The sequence below is a fragment of the Rhynchophorus ferrugineus genome, unplaced genomic scaffold, assembly GCF_030347505.1.
Source record: "Rhynchophorus ferrugineus isolate W39M unplaced genomic scaffold, kcgeb_rfMv2 rfM8, whole genome shotgun sequence".
NCBI lineage: Eukaryota > Metazoa > Arthropoda > Insecta > Coleoptera > Curculionidae > Rhynchophorus > Rhynchophorus ferrugineus.
Genome location: NW_027472587.1, coordinates 10,575,763 through 10,597,572, shown reverse-complemented (window position 1 = coordinate 10,597,572; position 21,810 = coordinate 10,575,763). Strand labels below are relative to the sequence as shown.

General features: G+C 32.5%; 1 protein-coding gene across 1 annotated transcript in view; it reads right to left on the bottom strand.

Moving 5' to 3' along the window:
* scro (scarecrow) overlaps positions 1 to 21,810 on the bottom strand; it is a 56,943-nt gene that overhangs the window by 16,368 nt on the left and 18,765 nt on the right. The window contains exons 4-5 of the mRNA XM_076411400.1: positions 18,966 to 19,132; positions 18,599 to 18,694 (exon numbers count right to left, since the gene is read on the bottom strand). Coding sequence (XP_076267515.1) covers positions 18,599 to 18,694; positions 18,966 to 19,132 — 263 coding nt within the window. The remainder of the gene's footprint in view (positions 1 to 18,598; positions 18,695 to 18,965; positions 19,133 to 21,810) is intronic.

The window sequence follows — 21,810 nt, the reverse complement described above, 5'->3', positions numbered from 1 at the left end:
GCAGTTTTCGGTGATTTTTCTCCCAGAAGTTCATTTTTGCATATTTACCACCTCCTACTGTCCTCTGCAATCGGAAATGTATCTTTCCTATAAATAAGAATCAATTGCCTAATGTATGTATGTACTCAAAAGTAAGGACATAATTGACGCTCAATTGTTCAGTTTCTTATACTGTTTTAGTTCTTACATATTACCGATTAAGCGATTCATTAAAAACTTATTTTGTTGGTTTGCTTGTTTTGAGTGAAAAATAGTAAGAAAGTTGTAGGACGTTATATAATACTCGCAATATTTCAAAATACCAGCAATAGAAGTTTGTAGAACTCTTTTTTATCAGAAATAACGATAAAAATTATCCAAAACCCAAAACTAAAAAAACACCGAAGTATATTCAAGAAATGTTTCTTGTGTAACCTTCTCCGAGTCGAGGGTTCTAAAAATAATCTGGGGATTAACAAAATGATCTCCTAATTTACAATCAACCTAATAACGGGAAAAAGTTCATAAAACGAGGACAACAGAACTCAAAAAAATGAATTACGAGGGTCACTATTTATATTTCGGGAATAGTACAAAAAAACCAAATAGTTAAGCTGCGAATATATATTTATCCTTTTTCAAAGTACTCGCCACTATGATCGATACAGTTTTGCATACGCTTAAACCAATTTTCACAGCATTTATTCCATTCCGAATGAGGTATCTTCAAAATATGATTTTTGAACGCTTCAATAGCTTTTTCGAGCGATGAAAATCGTTGACCACGCACGTTATTCTTCACGTATGGGAAAAAAAGAAGTGCCAAATCAGGGCTGTACGGCGGATGACCAATCAATTCGATGTTTTGAATGCTCAAATAGTTTCTTGTTTGAGCTGATGTGTGGGAGTTGGCATTGTCACGATGAAAAACAATCCGAAGTCTCTTGTTTGTTTTCTTTATATCACCAAAGACTTCTGACAAACAAATGGTTGTGTACCAATCAGAATTTACTGTCCTGCGATCCTCTAGAGGCACTGTTGCAATATTACCAGTTTTCCCTAAGAAACAGGCCACCATTTTTTTGAAGTGCTTCGTACGCGAATAACTTTTGTTGGATTTGGTACATCTCGGAACACCCATAGTCGACTGCTGTTTACCTTCGGGCTCATGCGAATATATCCATGATTCGTTAGCTGTCACGATTTTATAAAAGTCTTTCGAAGCACCGCGATTGAATTTCTTAAGCATTACTTTGCATCAATCGACGCAAGCCTTTTTTTGAGCGATTGTCAAATTGTGTGGGATCCAACGCGAACATAACTTTCGCACAGCTAAGTGTTCATGTAAAATCACATATATGCTGGTGGAACTAATGCTTAGGGATGCTTCAATCTTACAATCAGTGACATGACGATCTTGCTTAATCATTTCGCACACAACATCGATCCTTTCTGGACTTCCTTCGATTTTGGACGACCTTCACGAAACTTGTCGGACAACCAACTACGACCACGATTGAATTCACTAAACCAGCGATTTACGTTGTTTTTTGATGGAACTTCATCGCCAAAAGTCAAATTAAGTTGATTGGCGCACTCTGTTTGTGATAGTCCACATCGAAAATCGTGCAAAATCATCGCACGAAAATAAAATGAACAAATAGCGTCCGTGCAACAAAATGTTCTGAGTACGTACATCATCAAAAATGTTAAACTTTACGGTGGAACCGTCAGATGGTCTCACATGATAACAGTGTTGCCAATTTCCGAAATATAAATAGTGACCCTCGTATTGCTTGACATTGACAAAAGCGCGAAAGTACAGTTAACAAGAAGTGAAAATCCCGATCGTTACGTATGCACACAGTGTGCAAGTGAAAAAAAAAAAAGAGAAGAACATCCGTAGCAGGTTTTTCGCCGGATTTTTTTCTCATCTCGGTAGCGTCGAGACGTGTCTTCTCATCGTTCACCTGTCATTAGCGACTGGCCTACACGCCACTGTTCTCGCGAATACCATCCAGTGTCCATAAACGGAGACGCGCTGTTTGTTTTTCATTATTGACGACCGTTAAGTGTATTTGCTCGTTTCGACGTACCTAGATTTCACCGATTTAATGCCGTGTTTGCATAGATTGTCGCCGGCATTTGCATAGTAGGATCCGACCACTTTTAAACGAACAGCTTTTTCAGCTACCGTAAACGCTCGACGTTGCGTTGACGTGCGCTGTCTGCGTTCCTGAGAAACCGAAGATCAAGCTGGTTAGGTCGCTTTACTTTAACCTTTACTTAACGTTTAATCGACTTCGAAAAAAAGGAGAAGGTTCTATGTTCAACAGTATATATATTTTTCTATGTGTGTTCACCGATTTCTCAATCAATTGTAGACCGATTTCCAAAATTCTTCCATCCAAAAGAGTGCACTTCCGCGGCGGAACCCAGTCAGGATCTGATGGCGGAATCTGGTTAAATCGAGGGAAACCCTCAAATTTCAGAGGCACATACAATATTTTCACATATTTTTTTATCTAAAATAATCAGATATTTGTGTATAATGTTATTGCTAAACTGAAGTGACGAAAGACACAACTCCTCAGCGGTTAGGAGTTAGAGGATATTTCTTTAAATATTATGGGGATCTGCAGACAACTAATTCTATACCTTGAAGTTATTTAGGTAAGCTGATGATGAAAGCAGGGACCAGACCGCTGGGGTTTTCAACGATTTCTGAGGAGATTTTAGTAAGGGTTTGCTTTCCAAAGTCGTTCAATGCAAAATTCGTTCAATTTGCGTTTTAAGCACTAACTATATCATATGAGAAGCCGTAGAAATATTGCAGGCAACTGCCTCTGTAGTGTAATGATTAGATCGTTCAGCTAAAACGCGAAGGTCGCGGGTTCGATTCCCGGGAACTTCGAAGCTACTTTTTGTTGCTCTAGTTTATTTAGAACATTTGCAAATCACCTAGGATATGTAGCGGCCCCCGGGCCTGAAGCATTCCTTATTTTCATCCTTTTGGGTAGGTATTTTTTATTATTAATAAATTAATACATTTTTACTAGTCGTTTCCGTCTAACCTACAATTTCTCTTTATGCTAACTTAAATCTAGGTATATAACTAGGAGGACCCATCGGCCCTAACTCAGTTTCTGGTGAAATAATGTTTGTACATGTTACTGCTGTAATTTTATTATATGCATCTCACTACAGAACACTATACAAGATCAGATGGTTTGATTCTTTTGAATCTGTGTTCTGTTCTGGTGGTATCCAAAAGTTGCAATATTTCAATATTAGTATGAGAATGGAGTCTTTTCTCATGCCCCCTTGCAATTCTCTTGATTTCTTGACTGACTGTGGGTATCTGAAGGTCTCGATATAAGTAATCAGTCCTATAGTATTTGGGTGCACCCACAATACCTCTCAGGACTTTGTTCTGAAAAATTTGTATTTTATTTATGTTACTCTTCGCAGAACATCTCCATAATTGAACTCCGTATGTCCATATAGGTTTCAATATTTGCTTATATAATAGCAATTTATTATGTACCGATAATTGTGATTTTCTTTCAATTAGCCAGTACATTTTCCTCTATTTCAATTCCAGTTCTTTTCTTTTCTTCTTTACATGTTCCTTCCAGCGAAATTTTGCATCGAGATTCATTCCGAGATATTTAGCGTTGTTGCTATATGGAATGCTAGTGTTAGTTAATGTTAATGGTGCTTGTATGGTCTGTTTATAGGTGAACTGCACATGTACAGATTTACTTTCATTAATTCTTATTTTCCAAGCTTGTGTCCAATTATTTATCACTTGCCTGTTGTAATTTTCGTGAGGCTTCTTCACTATTCCGACAGTTATAATCACAGTATCATCATATTGTATATATATGTATATATATATATATATATATATAGACATATATATATATATATATATATATATATATATATATATATATATATATATATATATATATAGTAAAATATAAAATACGTGTAGTAGATAGGTTAAATAAGGTTTTTATTTATTTTAATTTAGTTATTACAACGACTATTTTGTATATATTTTATTTTAAAACGTTATGATTTTGTGTTAAAAATCTAAGTTTGATTCTTCCCGATCCTCTTTTGTTTTAGGTTTTTTGTGTTTTATTATGTACAGTCTCTGCATTTATTAATTGATATAAGGACTTGCCCGTCTAAGCTACCTACAGATGAGGAAAATAAAATTACCAGTTTCCTAAATTATCCATTTCAAATGGACACGCCACATACGCGAAACTGCGAGAGATTGCTGCGAGATAAGTTAAGTGAACAATAACGAGACACATATGCTATTCCAGGTTGCTTGATTTGGTTTTTTATTTAACTGGAATATATTTACTTGTAGCACATATTACATAAAAATAATAGGCCAAAAATGTCTTCCTCCATATAAGCTTAACCGCGCCAACTTCAGGCTTCCAGGTGCTCCAGTTTTCTTCAAAAAGAGAGACAAAATTTTCGCTAAGACGCTTAATATCTAAATAATGTGATTAAATGACATTGTCATTTTAGGACAGATTTTTTAAAATTGCCATGGCAGTCAACGCGTTAAGAAGCAATCGCATAACTGAATAAGAAATTGTTATTTTTATTTAAGTTTTATATAAACCGTGATTACTTAATTCAATAATTACGGATTGGAAGACGTTCGAAAACCGCTGACGAGTATGTTTACCAAAAAACATCTTCGTGTAGTGCGTCGCAATACTCGGTGGCGTCCATAGGCTTATGTCAACAGTTTAAACAACTCTTGATTAGAACGATGTCGAGGCCCGTGAGTGTTTATAGACATTAATTACTTCTTGCGAGGAAAGTTGACCACTCGCCTTTGTCCATCTCGCCTACCTATTTACGACGATATGTGACAGGGTTTCCACGTGGCGGCATTACGTGCGCTTTTGATTTTTTTAAGAGAGCACCAAGAACGCTTCACTCCTCCAATTGGACGTCTTGCGCTTCTTCCTTTACGTGCGTGTCTATTTAGGCTTCATCCGGTTTTTTATATCTTCGTTCGAGTGGGCTTATTCGCTTGAATTGAATACATGAACACAGACGAACTGATATATTGTTCTTTAGAGTTACAGTATTGTTCATATATAAATATATTTAATATTAGATTGATACAGGAATATTATATTTCGGGAATTAAAATCAACTTCTACATTCACCCAAAATGGAATTCCCCAATCTAATTGTAATGTACTATAATTTTTCCTCAATTTTAATAAAACCATTCGAGTTCACAGATACGCTAAAAGCCAGACGGAACTAACTGCAAGTGGTCTCAAGATAATAGGTCAATTGAAAAGTCCCCGGACTGACACATAGATGGCGCTACTAGAATTAAATCCATATGTCGTTTAGTTAGCAATAAGCCTCAAAGACGCGTGTATAAATTTGACAGCTGTCGGATCACTAGTTTGTGAATTATAGCATTTTGAGTGAAACAATTTTTGTTATTGGAAAAAAACTGGATACAAAGGAAATTCGTGTGTTGATAAAATATTGCTTTTTGAAGGGAAAAAATACAGTTGAAGCAAAAACTTGGTTTGATGCCGAGTTTCCCGGTACTGCCCCAGGGAATGCAACCATCAAGAATTAGTATGCTAAGTTTAGACGTGGTGAAATGAGCATCGAGAACGGTGAACGCCGTGGACGCCCAAAAGAGTTTGTTACCAACGAAAACATTTTAAAAATCCACAAAATGATTTGAATGATCGTAAACTGAAACTGAATGAAATAGTAGACCTAAAGCTATCAGCTGAACGTGTACATCATATCATTCACGAATATTTGGGTATGAGAAAGCTCTGTGCAAAGTGGATGCTCACTTATGACCAAAAACATCGACGAGTTGATGATTCGGAGCAGTGTTGGAAGATGATCAAGCGTAATAAACCCGAGTTTTTGCTTCGATATGTGAAAATGGATGAAATATAGCTCCATAATTGTACTCCGAAGTCCAATCGACATTCATCCGAGTGGACTGCATATAACAAACCGCCTCCAAAGCATGGAAAAACGTAACAGTCGGCAGGCAAGGTTAAGGCGTCTGTTTATTGGGATGCGCATGGTATAATTTTCATTGACTACATTGAAAAGGAAGGACCATCAACAGCGACTATTACATAGCGTTATTTGACCATTTAAAGGACGAAATCGCCGAAAAACGGCCGCATTAAAAAAAAGAAAGTGCTGCTTCACCAAGACAATGCACCGTGTCACAAGTCAGTGAAAACGATGGCAAAAATCCATGAATTGGGCTTCGAATTGCTTCCTCATCCACCGTATTATACAGATCTGATCCCCATCGACTATTTTCTGATCTCAGATCTCGAAGGAATACTCGCTGGGAAGAAATTTTCGTCGAATGAAGAGGTGATCGCTGAAACTGAGGCCTCTTTTGAAGCTAAAGGCAAATCGTACTACAAAAATGGCATCGAAAAGTTGGAGGGTCTCTATAATCAGTGTATCACCCTCGAACTGAAAATTATGTTGAATAAGAAAACTAATTTTAGCAAAAAAATGTGTTTTACTATGGTAGGCCGGGGACTTTCCAATTGACCTGTTACAAAGAGAAATTGTAAATAGTCTCAAAGATAGATGGGAGTTTTGATATTTGAACTTCCTTTATTATATATATATATATATATATATATATATATATATATATATATATATATATATATATATATATATATATATATGTATATATATATATATATATATATATATATATATATATATATAAGTATATATATATATATATATATATATATATATATATATATGTATATATATATATATATATATATATATATATATATATATATGTATATATATATATATATATATATATGTATATATATATATATATATATATATAATAGTAAATAAAATATAGAATATATTAAATTAATATAATTATTTTTGTTTATCTTTAATGGAAAAATCGTTGCAAAACAATAAACTTACATTATATATTGTATTTAAAACAACATGTACAATTAACGAAAATTGCCTGTGAAATATTCCACGTAATTAAACATTAACAAAAAACAAAAACTACTTTACCAACATTTACATTAATAAGTGGTTTATTATTGTCACTTCACAACAATTGTTGCGCGTTAATGCACAATTAGAGTGCGTTAAACTAAATTTCAAAAACGAAACGTTCCAATATAACGAGAAGTGTCCCATCAGTAAGTTAAAAGCGTTTGAAATTATACGATACTCAATTACAATTAAATAATTCATTTGTGCTAATAGATGTAATAAAAAAGCTATGTAATTTCGAATTTTCATTTAGATAATTGTTCAATGAATCATTATTATTTTATATTATCTTCCTTTTCGGGTAAGATATTTTTATCACATCTTAACTCCCTTCTCTTTCTTTAATAATTTATTCGTTTATTAAAAGTTATATTTAATATCCATTTGATAAATTTTGATAAATCACAGATAATGTGCAAAGAAAAGAGAGATAATACACTTCTTTTTCCTCGTATTCTTATTAATCATTTTCTAAAACAATAGGTTATAGAGACGTAAGTTCGGTGTTTAAATTTCAGATCTCCAATCATAAACTCTATAAAATGTTACCGAAGCAATGTACAGAAGTCCTACATCTCAGCCAAGATGTATGGATTTCAGGATAAGAAGAATCTTAATTCAACAGTGAAAGAAACTAATGCAGGTGTATCACAAGGCACTATTTTGGGTCTTTTTGTATACATACGCTATACATGCGACCACAATAGAAAATTTATGGTGGTTATATTTCCTGATGAGACTGATACTTGCTGTTGGAGACAATAGCGAAGAAGTAACCAGAAAACTGCAACATGCAATTAAATTTACCTATAACAACGTTAAGGTTAAGTTAAACATATATACAAACAAATATGAGCAATACTACGATCATATATATATTATTTTATTCAATCCTCCTTTTTTTTCTTATATTTTTTTTTACCAACTAGCTGTTAATATATTAGCCAAAGCATTTTTTACCACATTTTGACTTCTTTCTCCCCATTTTAGGATTTTCTCTGGAGGAAAATATGTATTTTAACAGTGGAAAACTTATCTAAATGCAAGTTTCAACAATAATATAATTTTATACTAATTTTACATAATTGTTAATAAGATGATACACATATTTTGTATTATATTAAATGTTCTTGTATACTTATTTTATGCAGTGTTATTAGATTAATAACAACAATATCTATCACTAACGAAGAACTGCATCATGACCTGAAAATCAAATGGATGAAACACGAAAGAAGATTACTAAATCATACTAACGGGGAAGCAATACAACTGCTGGACAGCGCGCAGGATGACAGGAGATTGAAGCGAACCAAACCATAAGAACTTATATAAAGTGTATATATTTAGTGTAAACTATAGCTATAAGTTATTATGATTTTATAATTGAGGAATACATATTGATGTATTTTCTCTCACTACATAATAAAAGTAGTAATAAATTAATTGAAAATTAATATTGTACTAATAAAGATATTATAAAAAAAATATTTTAACAAAATCAGTTAACAGTGCGAGAAAATATACCAACTGTTTCGTATTTTTCTTATTTATATATTACTGTGTTTACAGGGACACCATAGCGAAAGTATCCATAACGAATGAGCTCATTCTTTTCACAAATATATGTTTCATTATACGTCTCTACAATGCCGTGAAATGTCTTTAAGTTCGTAGAGTAATTAAAATTATGTATATATGTAAATACTTATATTACGCTATTAGCAAAATTTAAAAATATTGGCAATTGACAGTGAGAAAAATGTAGCAAAATTTGAACTCCTATATGTTTACGGATTATTTACTGAACGTAAAAAAACGTTAGTAATCTGTATTTTGTTGATAACTTTTAAATAACGCGTTAAATATCTCGCTTAAATTTTATGCTAAAAATTACCTTTTATTAGCTATATTTACAACTAATTGACTACCAACGGTTAATTTACATTACTGTCTAAAGAATAGATTGCAGTGTTTTCAACCCTCGATAATTATATACAAATTATAATTGTTTATTACCATAATACATTATGTATATGTATGTATTATATTATTAATATATTATTTATATTTCATATTCATAACAGTTCATTATATAATTTCGATAACACAAACAATTATCTTTATAGTTCGTATTATACGTGAACTTATAAGGCATAATTGACTAACTATACTATAATGTTTTATTACTAAATATATTATATAAATATTGTTGAATAAATTCTAATTAATTTTGCTATATCTCTATTAAATTGTTTTCGTTTACCCCAAATAAATTTGTCGATTTTTGACAAGTAAGTCTTTCAACACATTTTAATCATATTTTTGAAGTCAAAAAGTAAGTACCTAGAGTGACTGGGTTTGCTTCTGGAAATGGTGAAAATTGAAATGTCATATCTGACTATTTTTAATGAAATATACACATATAATATAAAACCTATTAAATGAAAAATGTTTTATAAATAAGGTCAGTGGTAAGAATTATCAATCATATAACAGAATTAAAATAATAATTCTAAATGGAATTAATATAAAATAGATGTTGATATAATATAAAATTGATGTTAGATAGATATTGTAGATGTTGGCTTGGTATAGTTATGACATGGGAATCATCTTATATTGCTATTATATTTCAAAATTAGTACCTATGCTACATCAAAATCTGATAAGCGTACACAAAACGTACACACATGGTTTTTTCGACTGTTTTTACGGGTCATGAACCAAATGAAAATCGAATTGTGATATAAAAAAGGTAAAATACGAGCATACACAACCCCCGGACCAAATGTAAACGTCGGGGCTGATTTCTCTCGGTTCGATCGAACGGTTCTCGAGAGGGTATTGTGCCGTAAAAACCAGCTGTTGAAGTGGACCAGCATCGATGGGGAAAAAAGAAAAATGGCGGCGGCGGCAGCGACCGCAATTTTTATGCAATTATTTTTTCTTTCGACGGTATCGACCACGCCAACGTTTTATTTCAAAGAACACACAAGAGAAAATAAAACGAACACTGTCGTTTCTTAAAGGCAACTCAAAATAAGAGATTGTTAACATAATAACACGTCAATTTAAACTAGTTATCGCCTTGTGGCCGACCACAACTTATTAAGTCATTAATTCTTTTTTTTATTATTATTTAATTAATACATTGTTACTAGTCGTTTCCGTCAAACCTACAATTTGTCTTTATGCTAACTTAAATCTAGGTATATAACTAGGACGACCCATCGGCCCTAACTCAGTCTCTGGTGAAATAATGTTTATACACGTCACTGCTGAATTTTTTAATATATGCACCTCACTACACAACACTACACAAGATCAAATGGTTTGATTCTTTTGAGTCTGTATCCTGTCCTGGTGGCATCCAAAAGTTGCAATACTTCAATATTCGTATGAGAATGGCGTCTTTCCTCGTGCACCCTTGCAATTCTCTTGATTTCTTGACTGACTGTGTATATCTGGTCTCGGTCTCGATGTAGGTAATCAGTCCTATAGTATTTGGGTGCACCCACAATACCTTTCAGGACTTTGTTCTGATAAATTTGTATTTTATTAATGCTACTCTTTGCAGAACATCCCCATAATTGAACTCCGTATGTCCATATAGGTTTCAATATTTGCTTATATAATAGCAATTTATTATGTACTGATAATTGTGATTTTCTTCCAATTAGCCAGTACATTTTCCTATATTTCAATTCCAATTCTTTTCTTTTCTTCTTTATATGTTCCTACCAGCAAAGTTTTGCATCGGGATTCATTCCAAGATATTTAGCATTGTTGCTATATGGAATGATAGTGTTATTTAATGTTATTGGTGCTTGTACGGTCTGTTTATAGGTGAACTGCACATGTACAGATTTACTTTCATTAATTCTTATTTTCCAAGCTTGTGTCCAATTATTTATATTGTCACTTGTGTGTTGTAATTTTCGTGAGGCTTCTTCACTATTGTCTCCGACTGCTATAATCGCAGTATCATCAGCAAATGTAGGCATCGTGATATTTTACATTTGTGGTATATCACAAGTGTAAAGTAGATAAAGCATTGGTCCCAGTACACTTCCTTGTGGTACACCTGCTTTAACTTCTTTTATTGTAGAGTAACTTCTTCTTGCTTGACTCCAAACATTCTGGTTGTAATGTATGATTTTAATAGTTCGGTGTGTTCTTTTGGTGGCATTTTCTGTAGTTTATGAACAAGGCCTTCATGTCAAACCTTATCGAAGGCTTGTGCTACATCTAAGAATGTTCTTAGCTACTTTTTGACTTTCGTAGGCTTTTTCAATAACATCTGTTATTCTGTGGACCTGATCAATTGTTGAGTGTTTGTTAATAAACCCAAACTGGTGTGTTGGTATGAGGTTTTTCTCTCTATGATCGGTTTTATTCTTTTCAACAGGAGTTTTTCAAAAACCTTAGATATTACTGGCAGCAGTGATGTAAGTCTATAGGATTTTATTTCGTTTGGTGACTTCCCAGGTTTTGGGATTATTATAATTTCCACCATCTTTCAAATGTCTGGGACACGTTTTAATCTAAATGCTGTATTGATCAAGTTGGTGAGTTTTATAATTCCCTTTCTTGGTAGTTTTGCAGTAATTATCCTGTTATTAAATCGTAGCCTGGTGATTTCTTGGGGTTAATGTCAGTTTTAATAACTTTGGTTAACTCTTTCGGCGTGACTAATTCAGTCATCGAATTTTCAGCTTCCATGTCCGGCAAATTATGTTCAATATTAGTTTCGTTTGGTTTGAGTTAATTATTATGACATGTTATGACATGTCATAACAGAGTAAAGGATTCTTTACCTATATTTTTAAATAAAATTGCATAATTTTTTGGCTATTTATACCAGTCTTCAATCTTGCCATTACAGATAATTCATCTTTGGTTTGCCTTCTGTGGCTTTCGTTTATCTACTGCTTTCTAATTCGTCTTATGTCCCACGTGAAAACTAACGACTCACCAACAAATTTGGAATTAAAATTCTATGAAGCTATTTTATAATTGTTAATATTCTTTTCAACATTAGTTTTAACCCATGATGCACAAATTAAGTATTATCTGCAATACTAGATTGGTGTTTTGTAAAGAGATGCATTTACTAAAGAAATAAATTAAAATTATGTGAATTATGTTGAATAAAAAAGACTAATTTTACCATAAAATCATGTTTTACTATGGTAGGCCGGGGACTTTTCAATAGACATGTTATTCTTCTATCGAATAAAAGTAAAAGGTTAAACAAAGCTTTTTTCGTCAAGTTACGACTCGAAAGAATGAGCCATTTTTTACTATATTTTAATATTTCTGAATTTTTTAAAATAGTACAAACTCAAATATTGTATAGAGAAGGCACACACCAAATTTTAAGTCAATCGGTTCGGTAGAACTTGAGATATCGTGCCAACCGTTTAGAAAAAATTAGTTCGTTTTTATCTCCGAAATTAATTGAAATTTTGAAAAGTTCTCTTAAGGGTATGTTCTTAAAGAGTTAAGCTTTCGAAAGTTTCGATTTAGTTTCCAACCAGTTTAAGTATCACTAAACCATATCTTCGAAAATAATTTAAATTTTGTCCTCTTGTCCCTTGAAAAAGCCCTATTGAAGGTACATTCCTGAAGGCTTAATTCTTGATTGGTCGATTTGATTTTATCAAGTTTCTAGACTAGCATATCCCCTTAATATCATCACTATCAAGTAGTTCGGTAATTCTTAAACAAAACAAACAGTAAATTGAAGGAAAATAACTGCCCGTCCTGTCAAGCAATTTAATTTTTCGTAAAACCCTTTCCTGACCTATAGCTCGGGGTGTCGACCACTCGACCACCCCACCAGCAATAACGGCTGGGGTCGATTGTAATGCAATCATGTAGTTACTTCCCGAGACAGCGGGGGTGCTTTGTGCTGTCTAATAAGGGGGTTGGTTTGGTGTGGCAGTTTATATTGGTAATGATTTTCATTCGGTCCTAATACGTGCGATGATCGATCTGCCTATAAGATTGTCGGCTCGAACTGTTAATATTGAAAGAAAAAATTAAATATTTACGAACGTTTATTTAAATAATATAATCTAATATAGGGTGAGCCATTTTAAAGTTCATTTTTACTTTTTTGGAATGTTATATTCGATTCAAAGATGTTGTTTCAAAGGATCATGCTATGTCGAATGACTAACTCCATAATGTAGGTGTAGTGGGAAATAATTCATGGAAAATTTGTTTCTAAAAAGAGTAACTACATCAATAAGATGAGAAAAGATCTATACTACGTTTAAAAATCCCTTGAAATGGTGTGAATGTTATTCGACGAAATCTTGTTTCATCGATCGAAATGTATATTAATACTACGTTATAGTTATATGTATTTTATCATTTTTGCAACTTAAAAAAGCCTTTATTAATAAACATGTATACAAAATATATTAATCAAAATGTTTTCAAATTCTTTCACTCATGTTTTTGATTTCCTTCTTTTTCTCATCTTTCTTCCTATTCGGGCTGCAGTATATCTATATATTTAGTATTTTTATATATTTGGTATATGTTTCAAGTATCATCTTCACTAAATATTAAGGCTATTTAGGCTTAAAATGTTTGTCTAATATGCGCTACAAATAAGTAAATTGCAATAAAATGAAATACGTCCAAATCAAGCAACCAGAAATGGCCGCTTTATCAGAAGGTATGTTCAGTTTTAAATAAAAAAGCCATATGATAAAAGTTTATCCTAAAAATATAGATTAACCAAATAATAACAAAATAAATCGGGAATAACAGGAATTGTCCGTCCTCTTTGTTTACAGTATATTTAGATTTTCGACAGAAACATGAAATCAGAATGGCTAAAAAAATTATTCGTGATTAAGAACTGATAGTATATGTTTATGGAGACATGGAGGTTGGTCTAGAGGTAATTCTAAAGGTTATTAAAATGTTTTTGAAAATTTAAATTTTTAATTTACCTGATTCATTTCATAAAAAAGCTGTAACCAAACACATTAATTTGTGCATCAAGATTTAAAATAAACGTTCTAAAGAATATTAGCAATTATAAAGAAATTTGTAAAATTTGTATCCCTCATTTCTTGGTGAGTTTGTAGTTCTCCTGTGAGACACAAAATAGAAAGCAGTAGATTAAATAAAGCTATAAAAGACACATTAAAGATCATCTATCTGTAACGGTGAGAGAATATTACATAAAATGCTTGAAAGAAATAAATTTACTAACAGGAAAAAATATGACAGATACTGTTTTAAAGATTGAGTGACGGAATAAATAAGTAAAGAACGATGCAATTTTATTTAAAAATGTTGACAAGAAATTACTGCTTAATTAAATAAGCCTGTTAAGAAGCCTGTAGGAGAATTAATACTAATTGTTTTCCAGATATGGTAAATGCATTAAAGAGAATCAGGAATCAGAGTCTATCAGGAAAAATGTATATAGGTTGTAACAGGAGAAATACATTGATATCAAAATGACTTTACAAGGAAACACTCCACCGAAGGAAACAAGAACTAAACGTAAAAGGAAAATATGTTCTCTAATAAAAGTAAAATGCATTACTTCTATATACAATTCCTCATTGGATGGATTAAACCTCTATAGAATATCATTACATAAAAAATGCGCCTAAAACTCTATGATGGTGATGAACTAGGTGATGTGGAAAGTAGTTCAGGTAATTATAATATTTATCGATAATATAATCGATAATATATGCATTAGATAAGTATATCTATGCAAACAACGTTAAATATCTGGGAATGCATTTCGATCGACGTTTGACATGGAAAAAACAAGTAGTTATAAAACGGGAGAAGCTTGGGCTTAAACTAAAGCAAATGTATTGCCTGATAGGGCGTAAAGCTAAGTTATCATTAGATAATAAGATTTTGCTGTATAAGTCGTATTGACTTAAGTATTTAAGCCCATTTGGGCCTATGGTATTCAACTGCGGAGTACTACTAGCAAATCTAAGACAGATATCCTCCAGAGATTCCAGAATAAAGTGTTGCAAGTCATCTTCGATGCCCCATATTACATGTCTAACAAACTGATTCAGCGTTATACCCCCATAGAACCCATAACGAGTGTGATTCGGAGTGTTAGTGCGAAGTACTCTGAAAGACAATTAGTGCATCCCAATGCACTCGCCAAACAGTTAAATGTGCGCGATTACAGTATAGTGCGCAAGCTCAAACGCAAACAACCATATGAACTGATTAATAGACACATAGAGTGAGATTTAATAATCTATAAAATAAGCTAGAATAGTTTTTAAAATAAGTTAGGATAGACTTTAAAATAAGTTAGAATAGTATCTAGAATAAGATTTAGATTATAAGTTGTACAGCAGATCCCTTACTGAAGTGATATACTACATTATATTATATAACTGAAATCATATAATAATACTTACAGCCCACGGGCAGATTGTTAACGTTCCAGGACATTAATAAAAAAAAATATACTATAATGTTAAAATAAATTATATATATATTTATAACGAAATTAATTAAAATTAAATTATATTATTTATTTTTGTTTTATTATTTTATTTACTGTTTTTACTGTATTTTAATTTTATTTAGTGTTTCGTTAGGCTAGAGTCAAAATAACGCAACGCTAAGCCATTTGCATTTAATAAACGAATTACTATTAACGAATAAACGAATTAATGCTCATAACTGAAAAATAATTCTACTGATGACAATGTTTATATTGCAAACAATATTAAAACCTAAAAAGTTATTTCAGGCCAAGCTCCCTGTTTAAGCCGGTATGAAATTGACGTCATAACATCATAATATCGCAAACAAAAGGGTGGGCAATTACCATAATCCCCGTTTGATGAGGATTTCGATCGTCGGCCCCAAGGTAAATCCCGACGATAATCCCGGTTCTAATAATTCGGACAATAACGACGACGTGTGACCCATAAGCCCCAACAACAATATTTCGCTAGGCGCACTCCGTCGAGATTTATGAGAAAAAATCGCTGGGAACGTTTTGATAACATGTTTATATTCATAAAATATAATCTATTCAAAATTTTTTTATATATGCGTCATGGAAATTTGCTATGTCAAAATATCGCAATGTTACCGCATCAACTCTGAGTTTTAGTTCAGTTTGGCTTAGACATACAAGAAAATTCTAAATGTAAGAATTAAAACGCCTTAACACTATTGCTTTAAAGACTTTTGCATACGTCTGACAACCTGCCGTCGTCCGTACCCAAAATTATTTAAAATATTAGTTATATAGCTGAATATTAGTGTGGGAATTATGAATAACATCACTTAAAAAATGAAGAACAATACGTTAAATTCAACCAAGAAAACCCGTCTACATACGAAGTGAGTGACGGATCTTGACCATCTTGATATTGGCTCTATTCGAGATCAAATATAAGAAATGTATAAGAACAGTAAGTACACAAACTATTTTATCGATATAAACGTAATTTAATAAAATTATTTTAGAGAAAATTGTCTGGAAAGTATACATAAAAGAGTTAGGGACATGCAGTTTTTTGAGAGATGTAAGACATCTTTTCATACACTCTTACAAGATAAATTATTTGAATTTGTGTATCTTAATGAAACTTGGATATTTCAAAATGGTTCATTGGGGCACTCTTGGTAAGACAGTAACAAAAAAAGTGTAAAAACAGCAAAAATTGTTGGAAAAAGGTAAAAGTTACAATAGCATTCGATTAGGTTTTGGCCATTATATTTATTAACAATTAATTGCATATATATTTTTTGTTTTGTAGTTTTGTCCCTGAAGCGGAATTAGTGTTTTCCTACAAATCCAAGGGCGACTACCATAACATTTTTTTGTAAAACAGACTACAAAAATATTAAAACTATCCTACAACTAACGAAAAAGCATGCAAAATCGATGATCCGATAAAATATACGAGGGTTATACGTAAAATATGTTTAATTATTAAATAGTTTATAATGTCAGTGGTTTAAAAGTATCATTATGAAAGTACAAAGGTATGTTCAGCTATATTCTTAGATGCAGGACAAGCCTTCAATAATGTTGGCATGACGGCATTGTTCATAAATTACAGAAAATGTTACCAAAACAACACCCAACTCTCAATCTCTTAAATTACAGCTAGAATGTTTAGAATTAAATAAGAGGAAGTCTATAATTCAACAAAAGAAGCTGAAGCAGGTGTATCACAAGGAAGTGTATTGAGACCAATTCTTTACCTACTCTACATATATCATATACTACAAATGGAAGATGTCACGATGGCTATATTTACTGATGACACAGCGAATCATGCTGTCGGAGACAATGCCGAAGAAGTCACACGAAAATTACAACAAGCAAGTGACAATATAATAATTGAATCCAATCCTGGAAAATTTAAATTGCTATTGTACAAACTCATTACTAGATTTACTTATTTATTTCCAGATGTCTCAAATTATAAAATATTAATTATTTTATCTGCTTTTAAAAAAAGTGAATTTACTTTATACAGAATGATGAACTTTTATTTACTTCCAATTATTTGCTGCTTATTTTTAAATACGTCTTTTACTAGTAACTAATTAAATTGCAATGGATTACTTAGACAATTTTTGAGGTTTATTATACTAATACTAGTATTTTTTATGATTTGTATAGTTCTTGTTTTAAATTATCAATATTCATGACACTAGGACTATAGAACAAGTATATCAAATATTGTCGTATATCCATAAAAATATAAATAAAATCAATCATAAAGAAAAGGTTTTAGTGAACGGTAATTTCATTAAACAAAACTTTTGTTAAGTCTGATAAAAAATATTTTTTACTGGTTTAGGATGCTAAATAAATACGTTGTGATCCAGTATCTGGAACAAGCACTGACAGAAAAGATATTAAAATCAATAATATTTATCATTATTGCAGTGTTACAAAAGCAGCAGAGGTTATTACTTAAAAATTTGGTTGCATTATTGCATATATCTGAAGGTTTTTATTAAAATATGATATATAGGGCTATAGGTTAAACTATGAAAGTTTCTCCTTCATCCACATTTTCAGCTACTGAAATATTATCTTACAGACAGGTAGTTTTCTATGAAACAAGATGATGAGCAGTGGGTGGAGTGTTATCTACTAGAAGTAGCAGACCAAGTCTACTGCCCTTCATTACTCCTGGACGTTTCACAAGATTTTGACCGGATACATGCAAGTACAACAGAATAGTAGTAATAAATTAATTTATGAATTAAGATTATACTAAGCATCTAATGAAAGATGAAATAAATTTTTAAAAAATCATCAACGACTACTAGTAGTATATCAATAAATTCTAAAGAATTAGAAATACTGATTGTCAACTGCGCATATTGCTGACATAAGATAACAACTAAGAGTCATAAAAAATTGTTTTTAGAATTAGTTAACAGGGTGTATTTTCGTATATTGCTTATAGAAAACGTATTAATAATCATAACACAATAAATAAAATAGAATAAATACCTGAGTGGGTGTGAGATGAATCAAGGAGGCCAGATGTTCCCTTTCCGGAGCGGACAGGTATTTTTGTTGTTTGAATCGTCTCTCCAGCTCGTAGACCTGGAAAAACGGATCCGTTAAAACGACGAGAACCGATTGGTGGCGAGAATGTCAACCGACGCATTCCCGGCGGACCGTTGCCAGATGAAACCCGGTACGTTTGACACATTCCGTCGGCAAAGCGTCAACTTTACCTTCGCGAGCCTGACCATCGTTCGACGTGTCCGACGGTCACCAGGCAACGGTTCTCGCGAGGGGGGCGGGGAGAGGGCGACTCGCCCGCGACCCGTGCGGTTTTTACGGTACGGCGGTGGGCGGCGCCGCGGCTTACCTGAGCTTGCGTGAACAGGACACGCCTCTTTCGTCGTTGCGCCAACGGGAATTGCATCGGCTTGACGTCGGGCACACCGGCGCATGCGTTCAGGCCGGGCATTCCGGCCGCGTTCAGGCCGTGGCCCATGTTGGCGGCCGAGGCCGAAGTACCCATTAACCTGGAAACTGAAACAAGGAAAAAAAAGTATGTTACCGAAGGACGATTACGTGGCAAACAATGGAAAAAAGATCATGATTTTGAAAAACTACTTTATGACAGTTGTACATGTTTACTTTAAACGGAATCAAATTATTTCTGCATTTAACATTAATTTGAAAGAAAACGTAATGTTGAAACGCTCCAAAATACGCGTGACGTACTTGATTTGTTCGTAGTGGATGATTTATATTGGTACAGATACATTATCTATAGTCAATTCAAAATAGTAATGACACACGTGACCAATATATGTCTGCCAAAAGTTGTAAATTTTTTTATATTTTATATATTTTATATTTTATAACCGACAGCTTTTTTATAGCCAGACAATATTTTCTTTCCTATTTTATTCTATTTAAAAAGAGCTAGAATGCTGTTGTTGCAATAATGCAAAAGTTGTCCGTTTGTCAAACGTCTGTAAAATTTTTCAAAATATTATAATTGCGGTTTATAAACCGACAAAAGTTGTTTTAGCGCTTTGTTTTAATGAATTTCAAATCTCAGTGATTCTTATTGGAAATACTTTTCTGGGCGTTGCAGCTGCACTGAATATTAGTACGGACACGGTCACTAAAATATATCAAAAAACAAAATAGCCTTAAATTCACCAAAAAGAAACCGTGTTTATGCGAAACTGTTGACGAATCAAGATCAGCTTGATGTTAGCGTATTAGAGATCAAATATAAGAAATGTACAAAAAAATTGTTAGTTTTTAAAGTATCCATAAAAAGTCAAAAGATATTCAGCTATTTGAGGGATGTGGAACATCCCTTCATACACTGTTGGGTAATATAGGCTTTAAGTAGTGTATCAATAATGCTATGAAACCCACGAAAGGGTTTAATGGAACTTCCAGACATTGCCTTTAAAAGAATACAATTTTTAAAAACATACAACAAAATCAAGGAAGAATTATTATATTAATTTATATATGTAAATGAGACATGAATATTTCTGAATGGTATATTGGGTCGCTCATAGTAAGATTATAATAACTATAGTGTAAAGACAACAAAAGTTGTTGGAAAAAGGTAACCGTTGGAATCACTATCGATTAGGTTTGGTTAGTCATAACATTTATTAATAATTCATTGCAGACATATAGTTCTTCATTCTGGAAAAAGAAATGGTTTAACTCCTGATTTAGAATTAGTGTTTTCTTCGAAGTCCAAGGGCGACTACCATGGAGAAATGAACCATAACTTATTTTTGCACTGGTTTGAAAATCAGCTTTTAAAGAACTTGGAGGAACCATCAGTTATTGTAATGGACCATGCATCATATAATAGTATACTGGTGGAGAATATCCCAACAAGTGCATCAACAAAGGCTGTTAAGGAATGGCTTAAAGTACATAAAATAAGTTTCGAAGAAACCATGTTAAAGAATGAACTATTTCAAATTCTTACTCGGTAAATATATATGAAATATTTAATTGCATTTTATGTAATGTACTTTGATAGAAATAGGCCTAAGAAAAGATACATAGTAGATCAGATTACTGAACTTTATGGCCCTAGATTATTATATCTTCATCCCTATCACTGCATATTTAATCCAATTGAGTTCATATGGGGTATTGCAAAGAATTATTGCATTAGACATTCAGGACGAGAAGGATATTCAAACCATAACTGTCTAGATTTATCGAAAGAGGCATTGTCAACAATAACACCTTCAGTTTGTGTGAGCTGTGAGCTCCATCAGACACATTGAAGAAAAAATTGACAAATTGTAGAATCTTGAGCAAGTTTGTGAAAGTGAAAGTTCAATCATAAAACTTAATGAATGTTGGTGATGATGATTCAATGCTGACAATTACCAAGACAGGGTGATTAGAGAAGCAACAACTAAAGGTCAGTATACAATTAATATACTTTAATTGTAGGAAATTGTATTGTACAGTGTGAAAGCTTTATGAGCATGTGTGTTATTGTTCCAAATATACATGAATGTTGGGTTAAAATGTATGAGTAGAGAAATAATACTAACTATTTTGCAGATGGCAAATGCAGTACAGAGAATGCAGTGATTAAATGTAGTTTTATCAAGAAAGATGTCTACAAGTAGTAACAGGATAAACTAAAGCGAAATGTAGTGATATCATAATGACTTTACAAGGAAACATTGCATGGAAAGAAACAAAAACTAAGCGTAGAACATAAATATGCTAATAAATGTTAATTATGCTGTTAATCATGTGGATTAGGTCTTCGGAGAATACCAGTGCATAAAAAAACGCTCCGAATACTCTACGTATACTAGTGTGGAAAAAATTTCAATATAAATATAATAAAACAATTCTAATCTATAAATTATTGTGGCTGTATAAATAATTGTAGTTTTAAGTTCTTCGATAATATATGCATTAGATGTACTATAATGTTACTGAGGGTCGATTACATGACCAACGTTGAATAAACTTATTTTAATAACAATAATAGGCTCTATCACGATTTTGAAAAACTACTTTATGACAGTTCTACGTGTTTACTTCACAGGGAATCAAAGTTATTTCTGCAAAGAACATTAATTTCAAAGAAAACGTAACGTTCAAACGCGCCGAAATGAGCGTGACGTAGTTGTTTCGTTCGCACTGGACGATTTGTATGGGTACAGGTACACTATCTATATAATAATAGG